This window comes from Malaclemys terrapin, chromosome 20, assembly GCF_027887155.1.
Source record: "Malaclemys terrapin pileata isolate rMalTer1 chromosome 20, rMalTer1.hap1, whole genome shotgun sequence".
Classification (NCBI taxonomy): domain Eukaryota; kingdom Metazoa; phylum Chordata; order Testudines; family Emydidae; genus Malaclemys; species Malaclemys terrapin.
In genome coordinates this window covers 2,859,347-2,880,006 of record NC_071524.1, presented here as the reverse complement: position 1 = coordinate 2,880,006, position 20,660 = coordinate 2,859,347, and the positions used below count along the sequence as shown (strand labels likewise).

The window sequence follows — 20,660 nt, the reverse complement described above, 5'->3', positions numbered from 1 at the left end:
AGGAAAATAGCCTGGCTGCTGATTACGCACAGCCAGACAGCCGGGTGATTAGAAGAGACCAGCGGGACGCGCTGTGCATCCGGGAGGCTTTGAAAGCAAAGTTCCTGAGTGAGCAGGGTAACCTGTGACTTTAAAGTTTGTGTACAGAGAAGCTGAACCTGCCCCCGTTTCTTTACCCAGTTAATGTTGACTATCCTATCCAGCTACATACCCCCTTCACCCCCCCTGCAACACACGTGTCGAAATAAAAATAGTTCTACTTTGTTAATGCACACCGTTTTCTTTACTACTGTTTTCGTGGGAATTTTTTAAAACTGGGATGCAGACTGTGGTGCGGAGCGGGTGTAGTGTAGTGACGCGAATGAAGCTTCTAAACTCAAGGATTGACAGGCTCCGCTGCGGTGGGATGGTTGTTTCAACGGAGCCTGTCACCCCTCCTGATCGAGACTGTGTGTATGGGGGGGCTATGTGACTTTGTGGCAGGGGGAGGACGGTTACAGATCCCCTGCTGCGTGGCTCTGTGATCCTGCATAAGGACCACCGCTTAAGATCTGTAACTGCCCTCCCCCGCCACAAAGTCACAGAGCAACCCACCCCCCACCACATAACATGAAAACCACCTCCCAGACTAACCAGGGTAACTAGTCACTGCATCACTGCACTGTCTATATGCCCTGCTGCTGTGCCTGCCCCCGCCTATGTACCCTGCCAAAGGTGACTGTCCTGTCCAATTACCAACCCCCTTTCCCCTCCTCCTCCAAAAGAACATGATTGAAACAGTAGTTAACAGAAACTTATTTTTTATTATCAACTACACATGGAACTGGGAGGTGAAACTTGGACGGGGGCTTGTGTCAGGCGGGAAGGAAAGAACTTTTCAAATTTTGGGGAATGAGAGCCTTCTGCTACTAGAGCTCTCTGCAGGGGTGGAGTGAGAGTTAGCACGGACTCTGCCGCCTCTCCTTCTTTGCACTTTGGGTGAGGTGGGTATGGGACTTGGTGGCGGGGGAGGGTGGTTAGAGATGGACTGCAGCGGGGCTCTGTCCTCCTGCCTCCGTTCCTGCAGAACATCCACAAGGCGCCGGAGCGTGTCTGTTTGCTCCCTCAGTAGTCCAAGCAGCGTTTGAGTCGCCTGCTGGTCTTCCTGCCGCCACCTCTCCTCCCGATCCATGTTTGCTTGGTGCATTTGGGTCAAGTTCTCCCGCCACTGGGTCTGCTGTGCTGCCTGGGCTTGGGAACAGGCCATAAGCTCCGAGAACATGTCCTCCCGTGTCCTCTTCTTCTTATGCCTAATCCGCGCTAGCCTCTGGGAGTCTGATGCCAGGCTAGGTTGTGAGACAGTCGCAGATGGGGCTGTGAAAATGGGAAAAAGGGAGTGAATTCCTCAGAAAGATAAATGTAGTTGTGAACAAAGAACATAGTCTTTCTCTGTGAACAAGAACATGCACAGCACCTATCACATGCGCACTCAGCACAAGGTCGAACCACTGGCCTCATTTCACATTTAAAGCAATGTCAGTCCCTGCTGCCAGCAATCCGGCAAGCGGGAACTCTGCCCCTGTCCCACCCCCTCGCGGCTGTCCCCGGGAACAATCCCTTTCGGCTGCCCCTCTCCCGCCTCCACCGCGTGGCTGCAAACTAGCGGTTACAGTTCTGTAAAGGAACGGTCAAGCAGTCCCAACACTAACATTCCCCTACCTAATTCAAAGCAGGTCACCATGGGCGACATCACCCTGATGAGGATCTCTGAGAGCGAGAGAGAGAGAATGCTCCGGGAAAGCCTCCAAAGACCAGGGCCGTATGCCGCCCTGCTGTGCAGAGCAATGATTCCCGAGTACTTGATAGTCTCGTGGCGCGGCAACGTGTCGTACTTCAGAGGACCCAATAAGGCCGCTCTCCCCAGGAACCTCATGCAACGGCTTTCCAATTACCTCCAGGAGAGCTTCATCGAGATGTCCCAGGAGGATTACTGCTCTATCCCCGCACATATAGACCGCATTTTACTCTAGCTGCAGTAGCAGGGACTAAACAGTAGAGCGGCTTGGGCAGGACAATCACGGAAAACCGGACATTGCTAGATTTTTTTTCAAAACTTGCACTGCCCATGACTGAACCGTTAAGCGCCTGGGGCAAAGTAATCATGAACAACCCATTCTTTTAATTGTTAATATTCCTGTTCTGTTAAAAATAAATGTTTAGATGTTTACAACACTTACTGGATGATCCTTCCCCAGATTCTGTGTCCGGGGTAACGGCTGGGGACGGTTGGTAAGGGATCTCTGTAAGGGTGATGAAGAGATCCTGGCTGTCGGGGAAATCAGCGTTGTGAGCGCTGCCGACTGCCTCGCCCTCCTCATCTCCTTCCTCATCTTCCCCGTCCGCTAACATGTCCGAGGAACCGGCCGTGGACACTATCCAATCCTCAGAGTCCACGGTCAGTGGTGGGGTAGTGGTGGCGGCCGCACCGAGGATGGAATGCAGTGCATCGTAGAAACGGGATGTCTGGGGATGGGATCCGGAGCGTCCGTTTGCCTCTTTGGTCTTCTGGTAGCCTTGTCTCAGCTCCTTGATTTTCACGCGGCACTGCGTTGCATCCCGGCTGTATCCTCTCTCTGACATGTCTTTAGAGATCTTCTCGTAGATCTTTGCATTCCGTCTTTTGGATCGCAGCTCGGAAAGCACAGACTCATCGCCCCACACAGCGATGAGATCCAAGACTTCCCGATCAGTCCATGCTGGGGCCCTCTTTCTATTCACAGACTGCACGGCCATCACTGCTGGAGAGCTCTGCATCGTTGCCAGTGCTGCTGTGATCGCCACGATGTCCAGACAGGAAATGAGATTCAAACTGGCCAGACAGGAAAAGGAATTCAAATTCAAATTTTCCCGGGGCTTTTCCTGTGTGGCTGGTCAGAGCATCCGAGCTCGTACTGCTGTCCAGAGCATCAACAGAGTGGTGCACTGTGGGATAGGTCCCGGAGCTATTAGCGTCGATTTCCATCCACACCTAGCCTAATTCGACATGGCCATGTCGAATTTAGCACTACTCCCCTCGTCGGGGAGGAGTACAGAAGTCGAATTAAAGAGACCTCTATGTCGAACTAAATAGCATTGCAGTGTGGACGGGTGCAGGGTTAATTCGATGTAACGGCGCTAACTTCGACATAAACGCCTAGTGTAGACCAGGCCTGAGACAACTAAATTACTCTCAATCATCACAGGCCGAAAAGCACCTTCTGTCTGCTCCACAGACAAAAAAGAGTTGGAGATGCATTTTCCTTTACTAGACATACGGTTTGGGATTTCATTTCCCTTGTCCCAGCACACCGGGCTGTTCACAGACAACTGCTTGGAGACTGGGGTAGCTTCCTCCATAGGCAAGTCAATACCCCTGACAGACACAGGCACATTTCCTTCACTGTCGCTATTCTTCGCACAGGAAACAGATAAGGTATAGGGACACTCATCTTCCACTCTCCTTGCCTTCCCAAACTGCTGACTAGATAAAGCCATCAGCTCTCAAGACTGCCTAGGCTCATCCAAAATCTCCTTGTTCTCCTCTCCCTTCGCTTGATCTAATTCCAGATTTACTGCTGAGACATTAGATAGACATTCAGAAACTTCATTCACAGCCGAACAGCTACTTTCCAAAGACAAACTTTTGGAGAAACCCTCCATAGGCACAACCTTAGGATCAGTCCTCTCCTGTGCCTGGTTTGTATTAACTTGACTGACCATAGCTTTAATATCATTGCCAATCATAATATCCTTAGGGATTGTGTCTTTTACTCCCACAATCATGGTGCCCTCCAATCCTTTCCATTTCAGGTGGATTGTAGCCAAAGGCACCCTGACAAAATACTTAGATAAGGCTACAACAGTTACATCTTCACCAGGCAAATAATCTTCCTTCCTGACAAGACTTGCTTTAACCAGAGTAATATCTGCTGCGGTGTCCCTCCATGCCATACACCTCACTCCATTCACTTCTGCACTGCTAATAAACTCTGCATTATTTCCCCCATATTTAGCTTTAATGTGAGTTTTAAGGTCAAATTCTTCAGAGACCACAGAAACAGCATTTGCACACAGGGCACCAATGCTGGGCTCTGTGTGGCTTGCCTGTGAGTTTACAACAACAGGGTTAGCATTGGCCGTGGCATTTGGGGTTGCTGGTTTTGGGCTGCCCTTCAGTGTCGGGCAGTCTGGTCTCATGTGGCCCAGCATACCACAGTGATAGCATGTAACCTGTTCCGTCCTGGGATGTGAGTTCCTACCCTCCGGGCCCTTGATTCGAGGGAAGCCTGAAGCAGGTAAGGGAGGTGTGGGGGGAGGAGGCGTGGCCCAGTCTGGCCCCCCCGGCGTCTCCAGCCTGGGTCGGCTCAGGCCCTGGGGTGCCGGCCCCGGGCCCGGCCCCCGGCCAAGCACCCCCGGCCCGCCCAGCACTGCCGGTGCCCGGCCCCTGGGCCCCCGGCCGAGCACCCCCGGCCCGTCCAGCACTGCCGGTCCCCGGCCCGGCCCCCGGCACCGCACCGCCAGCCCGGCCCCCGGCCCCCAGCACCGCACCGCCGGCCCGGCCCCTGAGACCCCGGGCCGGCACTGCACCGCCAGCCCGGCCCCCGAGCCCCCGGCTCGGCACTGCCGGCCCCCAAGCCCCTGGCTCGGCACCGCCGACCGCCGGCCCGGCCCCCGGCCCAGCACCGCCGGCCCCGCATGTCCCGATTTTCCCGGACACGTCCAGCTTTTTGGGATTTGCCCCCGAACGGGGATTTGGAGCCCAAAAAGCCAGAGATGTCCAGGAAAATCCGGACGTATGGTAACCCTAACCAGCACCCAGGACAAGCTGGAATGGCCATCCTGTCTAACCTAAAGCAAAGACCCAATGAGTCCCCACATCAATCCCAGCCACATCTAAGTGCAACATGGCACAATCACATAAAGAAGAACAACAGATAAGCCACAAGATGTTAGTCTGTTGGTCAATAACTCTCTTCCCCATTTGCAGGAAAGGGTTAACATGCATATAAATGATGACGCTTCTTTGAAGGAGGCATTGGCCCTATTGGACAAGGCACATTCCCATGGAGGCCCAAAAGTAGATCGGCGCGGAGCCCCTGTTGCTAAGCTTCGGGAACCATAAGCTAATCCCACCGTGAGGATTGAGGGACCCCCAGGGTTAGGCCGCGGTGTTCCTAAATTCCCTAGGTACCAGCGTTGGCAAAATGAACTGACCCACGTAAGAATCCTGGAGCTTCGAGTGGACGTACCCCTCAACAGGGTTATGCGTTTAAACTCCGTGTGGGGGCCCGGAACCGTGTTCCTGTCTTTTCAGATGCAGCCCCAAACCATTCCCGCCTGCAGGGATCCAGATCACCGCCTCCCGCAGAGATGAGAACTCAGTTGTAACAATGTTTGAGGCAGTGCAGCAGACGCTTGAGGCTCAACGACAGGATATTCGGGAACTCTGAGCATGCTTGAATGAGCTGATGGTAGAAGGCCAAGGCCCAGCACCCTCGAATCGTCCTGTGGCCTCCGTTGACTCATTTCCTTCTCCCCTCTGAACAGCCTCACCTCGTATAGAGTTGGCTGCCTCTGAGGAGATAGAAGGGGACCCTGTGGACTACTTGTCTGCATACGCTACAGCAGTGGTTCTCAAACTTTTGCACTGTTGCTCTAAAAAAGGGCCTCAGGACATCTGCAGATGTAATGTGTTTAAAACAGACACTGTTCTGTGTGAACTACAGGAAAAGAAGTTACAAAATAAATCATCATCATCATCGTCATGCCTGGTAAGGCTAACCAAGTAAAAAACTCCAATAAAAAGGGTAACCCATGCTAAAAATAGACAATTTTGCATGATAACCAATCAAAAAAGGTACTAATATGGTCCCTTGGAGTGTCCTTCAAAGTTTGCTCACTTTTTTTGAATACCTTAAATTTTTTATTTAATTTCGCCCCAGCGAGCTACAAGCCACGAGCAGACATTCGACAGCTATTCCTTTCACCAGATTAGCCTTTCTTTTCTTCTGCTCTGTTTTTACATTAAACACCTGACTTACAAAACTTTATGGATTACAATGGTCAGAGATCATTTTGCTATTTCTTAGTTGTATTCAGCGGCGGCTCCAGGCGCCAGCGCTCCAAGCGCGTACCTGGGGCGGCAAGCCACGAGGGGTGCCCTGCCGGTCCCTGCGAGGGCGGCAGGCAGGCTGCCTTCGGCGGCTTGCCTGCGGAAGGTCCGCCGGTCCCGTGGATTCGGCAGCAATTCGGCAGCGTGTATGCCAAAGCCGTGGGACTGGTGGACCTCCCGCAGGCACGCCGCCGAAGGCAGCCTGCCTGCCGTGCTTGGGGCAACAAAAAAGCTAGAGCCGCCCCTGGTTGTATTAATCCTCTTTCGTGTTTGTGAATGTATTTTCCGACAAAGTTTTTTAAAAGCCAAACTGCGAGTAACTCTTGCCCTTGTTTTACTGATCTTAACACTTCCAATAGAACAAATAGTTGTTGTATTTGAAGTGTGCCTTGGCCACCGATGGTCCTTTACACCAAGAATCACAGCAATATTCAGGTTACTCTCAGTCCCAAAGGGCCAATCACTTACCCCACGTCATGTGCACCTTAGATCTCACACCAAAGACAACACTTGTAGCCAATCCTATAATAAACTATATACAGATTTATTAACTAGGAAATGGAAACATGAAATTTATTGAGAAGGTTAAAGCAGGTGAACATAGGTACACAAACAAGTTACAATTGTAAATTTCAAAAGGTAATAGAAGGTTCTATATTTAAGTAAGCTTTATGTGTCCTTTAATGCTAACCCAGGCTAAGCAGCTGGGGACCACTTGCTTATGCCTTGAAAACCTTGCCCCCCAGAGTCCAAGCAGCATAGAGATCCAGTTGCTTCTTCTCAGGCATTTTTATCCCCTTCCTCCCTTGTGCAAACTCAGCTGAGGGGAAGAATCCACTTGCATGACTGATTTTCATGGGGTGGGGGGAAGAAGGAGAGAGAACAACCAATGGCTTTTGTCCTCTTTAATGACCTATAATGGTCCGTCTGGTATCGATAGACCTTTCTTGTTGGGCAGGACGTGACACCTTCTGCAGGAGATCAGCCATTCACACTCAAACTCCAACCTGGAAAGTGCCACCGATGGCCTGTTGCTCTAAAAAATGGCCTCAGGATATCTGCAGATGTAATGTGTTTAAAACAGACACTGTTCTGTGTGAACTACAGGAAAAGAAGTTACAAAGTAAATCATCATCATCGTCATGCCTGGTAAGGCTAACCAAGTAAAAAACTCCAATGAAACGGGTAACCTATGCTAAAAATAGCCAATTTTGGGTCAAGTATCAGAGGGGTAGCCGTGTTAGTCTGAATCTGTAAAAAGCAACAGAGGGTCCTGTGGCACCTTTAAGACAGAAGTATTGGGAGCATAAGCTTTCATGGGTAAGAACCTTACTTCTTCAGATGCAAGTAATGGAAATCTCCAGAGACAGGAGATACCACCAATTTTGCATGGTAACCAATCAAAAAAGGTACCTAGGAGTGTCCTGTCACAAACTCAAATTTTTGTTTTACTCCAAAGCAACCTACTTTAATATGGAACCAAGCAATTTTCCCTATTCCCACTTTTAAAAACATCACCATCCTCCAGTCTGACCCGGCCTGTCTGAATTTAACTATCCAAAGTACACCCACATTTCTTGTCTATATTCTCCCGCTCGGGTTATAGTTAAAGTCATTATTGGCTTGTAAGTAATTAGCTCCACTGGTTGTTTTATTTCCGTTGGTGCCACCAGACCAATGGGGATGGGAACTGATGCTTTGTCCTCCTTTAACTTATTTTCTATTTGTTTTTTACAATTTGTGTCAGTGTCTGCACCTCTGTGCTTTCTCTTTCTCTGTCTTAACAGTGGGCACTTTGCACTGCTACAAGTCTCATCTCTCTAACACGTCACAAACACTTTTCAACTCCCTGATTCTTTTCAACAGCTGACCACGGTTTGATTTATATCCGCCCCACGATTGTAAGCTGGCAGCCCAGCCGCTCGCTCTTGCCAAAAGCGTGTTTCCTTTCCTGCTTTCTGCACTTGATGCCGACTTCATTCTCCCTTTTTCTTGAACTCCTGCTTCTTTGGAAAAAGGACTAATTGCTTCTCCGACAGGACATGTAGCCGATTTGTTAACTCCTTAAAAGCCTTTTCTTTTTCCTTCCAAGTTTGCTGGGTTTTTTTGAGTAACTTAAATTTTTTGTTTAATTTCCTCCCAGCGAGCTACAAGCCACAAGCAGACATTTGACAACTATTCCTGTCCCCAGTTTAGCCTCGCTTTTCCTCTGCTCTGTTTTTACAATAAACACCTGACTTACAAAACTTTATGGTATTACAATGGTCAGAGATCATTTTGCTATTTCTTAGTTGTACTAAACCTCCTTCGTGTTTGTGAATGTATTTTCTGGCAAAGTTTTTTAAAGCCAAACTGCGAGCAACCCTTGCCCTTGTTTTACTGATCTTAACACTTCAGATAGAACTTACTTAGGTTCTAAAATAAAGAACTTGACTTCACTATCGGTTAGCCTATAAAATAAACTGTATAATGAACACTTTGCCGTTTTTAACTTTGAAACTGAAGGTGTCCCTTCATAGAAACCAACAGGAAATAACACCCCAAACCATTTCCCACACTTATTTCAACCAGTTCCAAGAAAACAACAGGGGGATGGGGACGAGTTCTAATACCTGCGTGACCAGCATCAACGCACAGTGAGCCAGACTGAGCCCAGCTCAGTGTTCATCACAGTTCAGCTGAGACACGCGGACTTTGTCACGAGCTGGGACCTAATAAATCTTGTACAGCACCTAGAACAATGGGACATTGGTCCATGCCTTGGTTCCCAGGTGCTGTCCTAACACATAATAAATAATATACAGCACCTAGCACTATGAGGTACTTTTCCATCTCTGGGGCTCGTAAGCACTACCAGAAGATTAAGAATAAACAATGGGGCTGCTCAAAAAATTTCTGATGGTGCATTTTCAATTGGAAAATGCAGTTTCCTTGAAATTGTGTTAATTTGGATGAAATTTTGTGTCATTTAATTTTTCCTTCTGAAAAGACTCTTTTTGTTTTCATTTATTTTATAGTCTATTCTATTATAAATGACATTAGCTATGATGATATATGATTATACTTCTCTATTAAGTTATAAGTTATATATAAAATAAACCATTCCCCTTTCTCTCCCTTCTACTAGGCATCTCCTGGCTCAGTTCCAGGAGCCGGGTGTCCCCTGACACCTCTGTCTCCTGCCTTCTTTCAGTAACGGCGAAGTTAACAGTCAATACGCCTTCGCCACCATGCTGCCCCATGCCACCTACAGTAACCCCCAGAATGTGGCCACCTATCTGCACAAGCACCAGCTGTGACATTATAAATATAATATAATATCTCATTGAAAGGTAACAGTGCCAGAAAGAGTTAATTAACCCACAGACTGACCTTACCCATGGCCAAACTTTAGAGATTGTTTAGGAAGATATGTAAATGAATAGAGCTTTGAAATGCAAGTCTGCATTGTTTGGGCTGGTCCACACTAACCCCCCAGTTCAAACTAAGATACACAACTTCAGCTACGTGACTAACGTAGCTGAAGTCGAAGTACCTTAGTTCGAACTTAAAGGTACTTACCAAAGGTCCACACATGGCAGGCAGGCTCCCCCGTCGACTCCGCGTACTTCTCTCACGGAGCAGGAGTACCGGCGTCAACGGCGAGCACTTCCGGGATCGATCCAGGATCGATTTATCACGTCTAGACAAGAGGCGATAAACCGATCCCAGAAGATCGATTGCTTACCGCCGAACCTGGAGGTATGTATAGATGTACCCTTGAAGATAGAAGGGTAGATGTTTGCTCAGGTCTTGTGATGTAAGCAAACAAGTCTTGTCTATTGCTCTAGCTTTGATTCAAAGATCAAAAAGGCAATATTAACATTTATGATGATACTTGAGTGAAATAGTATTATTGTCTCTATGTCTCTTTGAAGGTTGTGGTAACCTGTATCTGAACTGTTTAATGGATAAATTACCCTGTGCTAATTGCCAGGACGTTTGGGAGAAGGAGAGTTAAGCCTATTGTTTTCTCAGGCCAAAAGGCTGCTGGAGATGTATAAGAACCCTGGGACACGATCCTTCTTCATCTCAGATCTGCTTTGGGTTTCAAGAAGGGGAAACCTTCAGCCATAAGGATTGAGATCCCCAGTCACTGACTGGAGTCACCGGGAATATGGACATTGGACTATAACCTATGAACTATTTCTAAAAGAACTTTTGGCAACTACAAACTGATCTCTGCTATGTACCTGAACCTCAAGAATTCAATTCAAGTCTGCATGTATATTGATCTTTTAACCAACATTCTCTCTCTTTTCTTTTTAAATAAATTTTAGTTTAGTTAATAAGAATTGGCTATAAGCGTGTACTGTGGGTAAGATCTAAGTTATAATTGAACTTGGGTGTGTGGGATTGGAAGAACCTTTTCTTTTATATGATGAGATAAGATTTTCAGTAATCATCATCATATCTGATATGTGTGTCTGGATGGAGGCCTGAGGCTGGGTACTTTAAGGGAACTGCATTGTTTGGACTTCTGAGTAACCAGTGAGGTAATATAGAAGTTGTTTTGTGCTGGCTTGGTGAATCTCAGTATTGGAATATCCACCAGCGTTTGGCATTTGTCTGCCCCGTTTTGTTTGCAGTTCACCCTAATTGAGAGACCTCAGCTGGCACCCACGGGCAGCATCATCACACTAGCTAAAAATCGTGGCCGCCCGGACAGTGAATGTGAATACATCGAGTGGGAAATACACGGAGCACAGCGAGTGGTGTCTGCTCTCCAGCTCAAACAGCCTTGTGGCCCAGCTCAAGGCGAGGACCTATGCCCAGAACAGCTGCCTGATCTCATTCACCCTCAACTTGCCCTGCTCCACCAAGTGTCTGCGCGAGGCCGGGCGCTCCAATATCGAGAACATGACCAGTGCTGCCTTCTCAGCCATCAACAACAACTAAAAGGCCTTTGTGTTCCAGAAGATCTTTGACTGTGACTTGAGGCCTGAAGTGACCCGGAAGGACCTGCTGCAGGCCTGGCACTGGCTGCGCGACGTGCCCCTGCTGCGCTGCGACAACAGCGGCTACCAGGACTGTGTCAGGGATGATACGTCCAACCCCTGCCTGACTGGGCAGATATAAAGCAACAAAGAGTCCTGTGGCACCAGGTGCCATGCATCTGACGAAGTGGGTATTCACCCATGAAAGCTTATGCTCCAATACGTCTGTTAGTCTGTAAGGTGCCACAGGACTGTTTGTTGCTTTTTACAGATCCAGGCTAACACAGCTTCCCCTCTGATACTGGGCAGATATAGACAATGGAGCGGGGCTGGAAACCGCGTGCGGCTCTTTCTGCCACTGGCCTTCCTCAATGCCCATGTGCTTCTGGATCACTGAGTATAATAGAAAGACTTCCCAAACAGGCACCAAGCTCCAATCCAGAACCCCGTTTTGATGTGTACCCCAATCTAGAACCCCATCGCTGGGTGTGCTCCAGTGTAAAACCCGAACCCCATCTCTGGTTGTGCTCCAGCCTAGGAGCCCATCCCTGGGTGTGTGCCAAACTGTGATCTAGAACCCTGTCTCTCTCCCCAAGTGTGCACCAATCCAGTCTAGAACCCACAGAGCCACCCAGGGAGCTCAGAACTCAGATCTAGAGCCCAGCGTCCATCCCTGCGTGAGGCCGGGAGATTGTTTGTGGTGTTGTGGCCGGGTTGGTCTGTATCGGTGCCTGCACTGGCTGAAGAGCGCGAGTGCCGATCTCCGGACAGGCTGTCAGGACGCAGGGCACAAACCCTGAGTTGGCTGTGAGCTCCATAATTAGCTGTTCCCAACCAATTGTTCCATGTAACCTCTTCAGGCCTGTACCAGCCTTAACATGGAGCCACCGATAGTCCCCCCGGTGCTCCGATCTGTCTGCCACCCAGCTCAGCTTGTTTTCGTGACAGATGGTTCTTTACACCAGGTGCTGCTGTCCATCGGCGGACTATAGGCAAATCCTGGACCGGGAAACTCTGGGGGCCGTGGGCAGTTAGTGCGGGGTCTAGGGGGAGAGGAGTGGCTGGCTGCGGGCTGACAGGCTTGGGGGGCTGGCGCCCGGGGCTGACTTGTAATTGGGGGGCAGATGTCCGGGCTGCTCCCCCTTCGCCTCCAGACCGGCCCGGCGCCGGCAGAGGCAGGGCAGCGGGGAGGGTCGGGGCGAGTGTCCGGGCGGAGCGCTCACCCCAGCAGCAGCGGCTCCCCGCCGGGGCAGAGGGGAACAAGAGCCGGCTGGGGGAGTGACCGGCCCGCCAGGGGCTGAGCCGCGGAGGGAGGGAGCCGCGCCCCGGCCGGAGAGCGGAACGCGGGGCCCCGCAGAGCAGCGCCCCCCGCAGCACCAGTCCCGCTCCCGCTGCTCCGCGCCGCCCTGCCCCAGCCCCAGAGCCAGTGCCCGCCGGGCTCATCCTCCACATGGGAGCGGTTCTGAGCCCCTGGGTGCTGCTGTCAGCCCGGCACCGCAGTGACCGCCCTGCCCGGTGCTGCTGTCTAGCTGCGATGAGGAGGAAGTTCTCAGAGCCCCTGTTCAGCCCCCCGGCCTGTCACCTGCCCCCAGATTCCGGTGTCTGTGGCCAGCAGCCCCCACCCTGCTGCTCACCGGGTCTGCCTGGGGCAGAGCTGCACAGAGCAGTGCAGGGAGCCCGTCGCACCAGAAGCTGGTGTGAGCATCTGTCAGCAGAGACACGGACCCTTCACCACCCGCCATGGAGCCCCAGGTGAGTCCTCCCCCCTCACCACTCCTGCCCCATGGACAGGGGTGGCACCAGCGCAGCAAGCGTTTTCAAGCCACGGGGGGCGGCGTGCCGGTCACCGTGAGGGTGGCAGTCAGGCGGCCTTCGGTGGCATGCCTGCGGGAGGTCTGCCGGTGCTTCGGCGGTAATTTGGCGGCGGATACGCCGAACACGCGGGACCAGCAGATCACCCGCAGAAATACCGCCGAATCTGTGTGATCAGCAGACCGCCCGCAGGCGTGCAACCGAAGGCCGCCTGACTGCTGTGCTTGGGGTGGCAAAAAACATAGAGCTGCCCCTGCCCATGGAGCCCCAGGTCAGAGAGGTAAATAGCAGCGTCCCCCACCCATGGATCTGTACTGGGACCAGTGCTAGTCAAGATGTTCATAAATGATCTGGGAAAAGGGGTAAACAGTGAGGTGGCAAAATTTGCAGATGATACAAAACTACTCAAGAGAGTTAAGCCCAAAGCAGACTGCAAAGGGTTATAAAGAGATCTCACCAAACTGGGTGTCTGGGCAACAAAACAGCAGATGAAATGCGATGTTGATAAGTGCAAAGTAATGCACATTGGGAAATAAAATCCCAACTATACCTACAAAACGATGGGGCCCTTGCATTACAGCCAAACTACTTTAAGATAAACCTATTATAACCTATTATAATAAAACAAATAATTAAAACCATAAAAAATAAAATACATATAATATAGAATCATAGAATCATAGAATATCAGGGTTGGAAGGGACCTCAAGAGGTCATCTAGTGTAACCCCCTGCTCAAAGCAGGACCAATTTCCAACTAAATCATTCCAGCCAGGGCTTTATCAAGCCGGGCCTTAAAAACCTCTAAGGAAGGAGATTCCACCACCTCCCTAGGTAACGCATTCCAGTGCTTCACCACCCTCCTAGTGAAATAGTGTTTCCTAACATCCAACCTAAACCTCCCCCACTGCAACTTGAGACCATTGCTCCTTGTTCTGTCATCTGCCACCACTGAGAACAGCCGAGCTCCATCCACTTTGGAACCCCCCTTCAGGTAGTTGAAGGCTGCTATCAAATCCCCCCTCATTCTTCTCTTCTGGAGACTAAACAATCCCAGTTCCCTCAGCCTCTCCTCATAAGTCATGTGCTCCAGACCCCTAATCATTTTTGTTGCCCTCCGCTGGACTCTTTCCAATTTTTCCACATCCTTCTTGTAGTGTGGGGCCCAAAACTGGACACAGTATTCCAGATGAGGCCTCACCAATGTCAAATAAAGGGGAACGATGACGTTCCTCGATCTGCTGGCAATGCCCCTACTTATACAGCCCAAAATGCTGTTAGCCTTCTTGGCCACAAGAGCACACTGTCGACTCATATCCAGCTTCTCGTCCACTGTGACCCCTAGGTCCTTTTCTGCAAAATTGCCATCTAGCCATTCTGTCCCTAGTCTGTAGCAGTGCATAGGATTCTTCCGTCCTAAGTGCAGGACTCTGCACTTGTCCTTGTTGAACCTCATCAGGTTTTTTTTGGCCCAATCCTCTAATTTGTCTAGGTCCCGCTGTATCCGATCCCTACCCTCCAGTGTATCTACCATGCCTCCCAGTTTAGTGTCATCTGCAAACTTGCTGAGAGTGCAGTCCACACCATCCTCCAGATCATTAATAAAGATATTAAACAAAACCGGCCACAGGACCGACCCTTGGGGCACTCCACTTGAAACCGGCTGCCAACTAGACATGGAGCCATTGATCACTACCCATTGAGCCCGACGATCTAGCCAGCTTTCTATCCACCTTATAATCCATTCATCCAGCCCATACTTCTTTAACTTGGTGGCAAGAATACTGTGGGAGACAGTATCAAAAGCTTTGCTAAAGTCAAGGAATAACACATCCACTGCTTTCCCCTCATCCACAGAGCCAGTTATCTCATCATAGAAGGCAATTAGGTTAGTCAGGCAGGACTTCCCCTTGGTGAATCCATGCTGACTGTTCCTGATCACTTTCCTCTCCTCTAAGTGTTTCATAATTGATTCCTTGAGGACCTGCTCCATGATTTTTCCAGGGACTGAGGTGAGGCTGACTGGCCTGTAGTTCCCCGGATCCTCCTTCTCCCCTTTTTTAAAGATGGGCACTACATTAGCCTTTTTCCAGTCATCCGGGTCCTCCCCCGATCGCCATGAGTTTTCAAAGATGATGGCCAATGGCTCCGCAATCACATCCGCCAACTCCTTTAGCATCCTCGGATGCAGCGCATCCGACCCCATGGATTTGTGCTCATCCAGATTTTCTAAATAGTCCCGAACCACTTCTTTCTCCACGGAGGGCTGGTCACCTCCTCCCCATACTGCGCTGCCCAGTCCAGCAGTCTGGGAGCTGACTTTGTTTGTGAAGACAGAGGCAAAAAAAGCATTGAGTACATTAGGTTTTTCCACATCCTCTGTCACTAGGTTGCCTCCCTCATTGAGTAAGGGGCCCACACTTTCCTTGACTTTCTTCTTGTTGCTAACATACCTGAAGAAACCCTTCTTATTACTCTTAACATCTCTTGCTAGCTGCAACTCCAAGTGCAATTTGGCCTTCCTGATTTCACTCTTGCATGCCTGAGCAATATTTTTATACTCCTCCCTGGTCATTTGTCCAATCTTCCACTTCTTGTAAACTTCTTTTTTGCGTTTAAGATCAGCAAGGATTTCACTGTTAAGCCAAGCTGGTCGCCTGTCATATTTACTATTCTTTCTACACACCAGGATGGTTTGTTCCTGCAACCGCAATAAGGATTCTTTAAAATACAGCCAGCTCTCCTGGACCCCTTTGCCCTTCATGTTATTCTCCCAGGGGATCCTGCCCATCTGTTCCCTGAGGGAGTCAAAGTCTGCTTTTCTGAAGTCCAGGGTCCGTATTCTGCTGCTCTCCTTTCTTCCTTCTGTCAGGATCCTGAACTCGAACATCTCATGGTCACTGCCTCCCAGGTTCCCATCCACTTTTACTTCCCCTACTAATTCTTCCCTGTTTGTGAGCAGCAGGTTAAGAAAAGCTCTGCCCCTAGTTGGTTCCTCCAGCACTTGCACCAGGAAATTGTCCCCTACACTTTCCAAAAACTTCCTGGATTGTCTGTGCACCGCTGTATTGCTCTCCCAGCAGATATCAGGGTGATTAAAGTCTCCCATGAGAACCAGGGCCTGCGATCTAGCAACTTCTGTTAGTTGCCAGAAGAAAGCCTCGTCCACCTCATCCCCCTGGTCTGGTGGTCTATAGCAGACTCCCACCAGGACATCACCCTTGTTGCTCACACTTCTCAACTTTATCCAGAGACTCTCAAGTTTTTCTGCAGTTTCATACCGGAGCTCTGAGCAGTCATACTCCTCTCTTACATACAACGCAACTCCCCCACCTTTTCTGCCCTGCCTGTCCTTCCTGAACAGTTTATATCCATCCATGACAGTACTCCAGTCATGTGAGTTATCCCACCAAGTCTCTGTTATTCCAATCACATCATAGTTCCCTGACTGTGCCAGGACTTCCAGTTCTCCCTGCTTGTTTCCCAGGCTTCTTGCATTTGTGTATAGGCACTTAAGATAACTCATCGATCGTCCCTCTTTCTCAGCATGAGACAGGAGTCCTCCCCTCTTGCGCTCTCCTGCTCGTGCTTCCTCCCAGGATCCCATTTCCCCACTTACCTTAGGGCTTTGGTCTCCAGATAAGTGTCTCACAGCGCAGCGATGGACGGTGCGATGAAGGTAAGTCTTCCCGAGGCACAATGGAATGTAACGCAGTGAACCGCTGGCTAAGCAGTCCGGGCGAAGGGCCTTCATGGGAGGTACAAGCTTGTGAGTGCACTGCCAAGCACATGGCCCCTTCCCCTTTTACCGACCTGCTCCTCATGGCCTGTGACTAGAGATGAGTTGGCTGCATCTGGTTGGTCACACTCCACCTCGGGCAGCGTCCATGTAGCGTCCATGCATTGGGTGTGTGAGCGCTGCCTAATTAGAGTCCCAGACACCTTGTCTCTCTGGGAGCTCTTCTGATCTTCCGGCTGTTCAACCAGCCCATTCATCCCTCAACCATTCCAGGAGGGAGGGGGAGGGGGAAAGCCACTTCACAGGTATTCAGAGAGGGAGAGGAGACAAAGGGGGAGGAGGGGGAGTGTAACAGACCTTTTGAGCATACAGGTTATACATAGCGTTCAGATCACTGGTGCTCCTACAACAGTTACCAAATGAAAATAAAATATAAGCACACAGTCTAAATGCTCAACCCTATTAGACTGGGCAACATCTAGATTAAGCCGTTTTTCTCACCCCACTGGATATTGCAGTTCATAGTTCACAGGTTTGTCCCTTAAACCTGGGCCAACCTCCTCTGCTGGAGTCTTCAGTCTTCTCAGTGTCCTTGTTGCTTGCAGCAGGGGTGGGGGGAGGTAAAAAGAGGAAGCATGGGGCCACTGTGTTCTGTTTGATACCCTTAGTCCATGAGGTGGGAGAGTACAAGTCCAGGCATGTCTGGGGGACGTTGCTGAGTCCCCAGGCAAGGTTGAGCAATTTCCCTGGTGTGGTCTCGTGCAAGTGAGTCATTGAATTGTAGCTCCCTTGCTGGACAATGGCTGTTGATGGCTGTTTGACACCCGCCCTGGTGTCGGTTATCCCCCAATTATTGTCTTTGGGGAGCTAGTACCTGGGTGCTTCCCAAACCCACAGCCTATTTTAGAGATAACCACTCAACACAATCTCATAGGCCCAGGGGTGTCCCCTCTGCCACCCACCTCCACCCAGCCTCAGGGAGTCCCCTCTGCCACCCATCTATCCTGCCCCATGGCACCTCAGCAGAGTCCTGCCTGCTCCCCAATTCCCCCAATGCCCCAGGGAACCCCACTGCCCCCTCTCCTGTTGGTAGCACACCAGGAGCTAGGGGATGTGGGTTGGGGGGCTCTGGGTTTGTCCCCTGGGCTCAGGGGCGCTGACACTGCGGGGTCCTGTGCAGGTGCCGGGATGGATGCCCAGGGCTGGACTCCTGCTGCTGCCCCTTCTCCTCTGCTTCGGGCCAGAGACCGCCGGGAGCATCAACCTGACAGCGCTCAAAAAAATTGTGGATCATGTGAACCGGTGAGTGACCGGCCTGGGGTTTGTCTCTGTCCTTCCCTGTAGCCCTGCTCTGAAGAGCAGCAGAGAATGTCCCTGGTTGTACCCAGCGGGCTTGTAGGGACGCCCAGCAGGGTCGGGGGGGCCCACTGTGCCCAGCTCTGCCCAGACCCTGCCTGCAGGGGGCTGCTATTGTGCCAGGCACTAGAGACACCTAAACGAGGGCAGAGAGCACCCAGCATGCCAGGGATGCACTGACCCCTGCATTAGATCACACACCGTATCATTGCTAGGGGTGATTCTGGGGGTGCAGGGGGAGATGGAGCCTACAGCTGGAGGGGTGATTCTGGGGGTCCAAAGGAAACAGAGTCCAGAGGAGGGAGGGGGTGAACATAAGAATGGCCATACTGGGTCAGACCAAAGGTCCATCTAGCCCAGTTTCCTGTCTGCCGACAGTGGCCAATGCCGGCTGCCCCAGAGGGAATGAACAGAACAGGTAATGTTCAAGTGATCCATCCCCTGTCGCTCATTCCCAGCTTCTGGCAAACAGAGGCTATGGACACCATCCCTGCCCATCCTGGTTAATAGCCATTGATGGACCTATCCTCCATGAATTTATCTAGTTCCGTTTTGAGCCCTGTTATAGTCTTGGCCTTCCCAACATCCTCTGGCAAAGAGTTCCACAGGTTGACTGTGCGTTGGGTGAAGAAATACTTCCCCTTTTTTTAAAGCCTGCTGCCTATTAATTTCATTTGGTGACCCCTAGTTCTTGTGTTATGAGGTGTAAATAACAAAATTCTGGGGGATGTAGGGGGAGATGGAGCCCAGAGCTGGGATTTTTTTTCAGGGCCTATTCCTCTTTTCTCCCTTTTACTTTGCATCTCCTGGCTCAGTCCCAGGAGCCCGGTGCCCCCTGACCCCTCTGTCTCCTGCCCTCTTTCAGTTACGGTGGAGTTAAATATCAATACGCCTTTGCCGTCTCACTGCCCCATGCCACCTGCACCGACCCCCAGGATGTGGCCACCTATCTGCCCATGACTGAGCTAAACTCAATGAGAACGACGATAAATCAGTCCAATGCCCTGTACAACCCGCCCAGCGGGAACATTGTGGCCGCCCGGCCAAAGGAAGTGAATACAACGAAAGGGAACTACACGGAGCACAGCGAGTGGCGTCTGCTCTCCGGCCCAAACAGCCTTGTGGCCCAGCTCACGGCCAGGACCTACCGCCGGGACAGCTGCCTGATCTTATTCACTTTGAACTCTCCCTGCTCCACCAAGTGTCTGAACAAGACTGGGCAATTCAACATCATGGGGATGACCAGCGCTGCCTTCTCAGCCATCAACAAAAACTACAAGGCCTTCGTGTTCCAGAAGATCTTCCACTATGACATGAAGCCTGAAGTGACCCGGAAGGACCTGCTGGAGGCCTGGCACCGGCTGCGCAACGTGCCCCTGCTGCGCTGCGACAACAACCCCTGCCAGGACTGTGCTTCGGTGGACCCCCGAAACAACCCCTGCCTGGCTGGGAAGAAGGAGAAATGATGGAGTGGAGCTGAGAACCACGTGAGGCTCTTTGTGCCACTGGCCTCCTTCACTGCCCATGCGCTTCTGGCTTGCTGAGTGTAAAAGAAACGTGTCTCAACCAGGCACCAAGCTCCAATCCAGAACCCCATTCTAATGTGCACCCCAATCCACAGACATACTCCAATCTAGAACCCCGTTCATGGGCATGCTCTGATTTAGAACCCGATTCACAAGTATGCACCAACCTAGAACCCCTTCCAGAGTGTGTTCCCATCTAGAACCCCATCCCTGTATGTGCTGAAATCTTCAATCTAGAGCCCCATCGCTGGGAGTGCTCTAGTGTAAAAGCTGATCCCTAGCTCTGGTTGTGCTCCAGCCTAGGAGCCCATCCCTGGGTGTGCTCCAATCTGTGATCTAGAAGCCCGTCCCTCTCCCCAAGTGTGCTGCAATCCAGAATTGCCATTCCCCCAGTGCACTTCATGCTTCAGTCTAAATCCTCATCCCCCGCAGTGTCACGCTCCAATCGAGACCATAACCCCCATCCCTGGGTGGTCTCGGAGCTGCAGTCTAGAACCCACATCCACCCAGTGAGCTCAGAACTTGGATCTAGAACCCAGCTTCCATCCCTGCCCAAGGCTGGGGGGGCAGTGGATGGGAGCAGGGCACATTGTGCCCAGTGTCAGTATGATGGGGCTGGATGAGAGGGGGGAGCCCCTTACTCAGATGGTGGTAGGTGGGATTCCTGGGCATGGACCATAGCCAAGGTGGGGCAAAGGGGATCTCGGAGTGTGGGGCTCTGTCACTGGGGGCTGCTTTGGGGTTGTTCCATTCTGCAGGTGACACTTTTTCCTGATTCTCTGCCCTGCGATTGCTGCCAATAAAGCTTCTGAGCATCTTGGTGTCTAATGTCTCTGTCTGTGCGTCTGGGTCTCCCATCTCCGTCCATGCCTCGGGCGTCTCACATCGTCCCGTGGAGGTGCTGGGTCCCCAAGGGCAGCCCCTCGTTGAGTCTGGCTCCCAGCTGACAGCCTGTGCGGCAGCTTGGGTTTTACTGAGTCCAGAGTCCCTGAGTTCCCCTTAACATCCCTAGAAGCCCCACCCCTGCTCCCTGGATGGGGATCCCCTGAGCAGACAGCCCCGATCCCCCAGGGATGGGGGGCACCTGGCGCACGATGGGAGACAGAGCTCCCAGCCCCTCTC

The 20,660-nt window shown here is 51.1% G+C and overlaps 1 protein-coding gene across 2 annotated transcripts in view; it reads left to right on the top strand.

The window, feature by feature from the left end:
• LOC128826602 (uncharacterized) overlaps positions 1 to 20,355 on the top strand; it is a 75,820-nt gene extending 55,465 nt beyond the window's left edge. Inside the window, exons 1-3 of one of the 2 annotated variants that reach the window (XM_054009968.1) lie at positions 12,784 to 12,858; positions 17,837 to 17,958; positions 18,878 to 20,355. In XM_054009968.1, the coding sequence (XP_053865943.1) occupies positions 12,847 to 12,858; positions 17,837 to 17,958; positions 18,878 to 19,478 (735 nt within the window). In that variant the 5' untranslated portion in view covers positions 12,784 to 12,846 and the 3' untranslated portion in view covers positions 19,479 to 20,355. Of the gene's footprint in view, positions 1 to 12,783; positions 12,859 to 17,836; positions 17,959 to 18,877 lie in introns of those variants that run through there. The other variant, XM_054009970.1, reaches the window with a different exon arrangement.
• Positions 20,356 to 20,660: the final 305 nt, after the last annotated feature.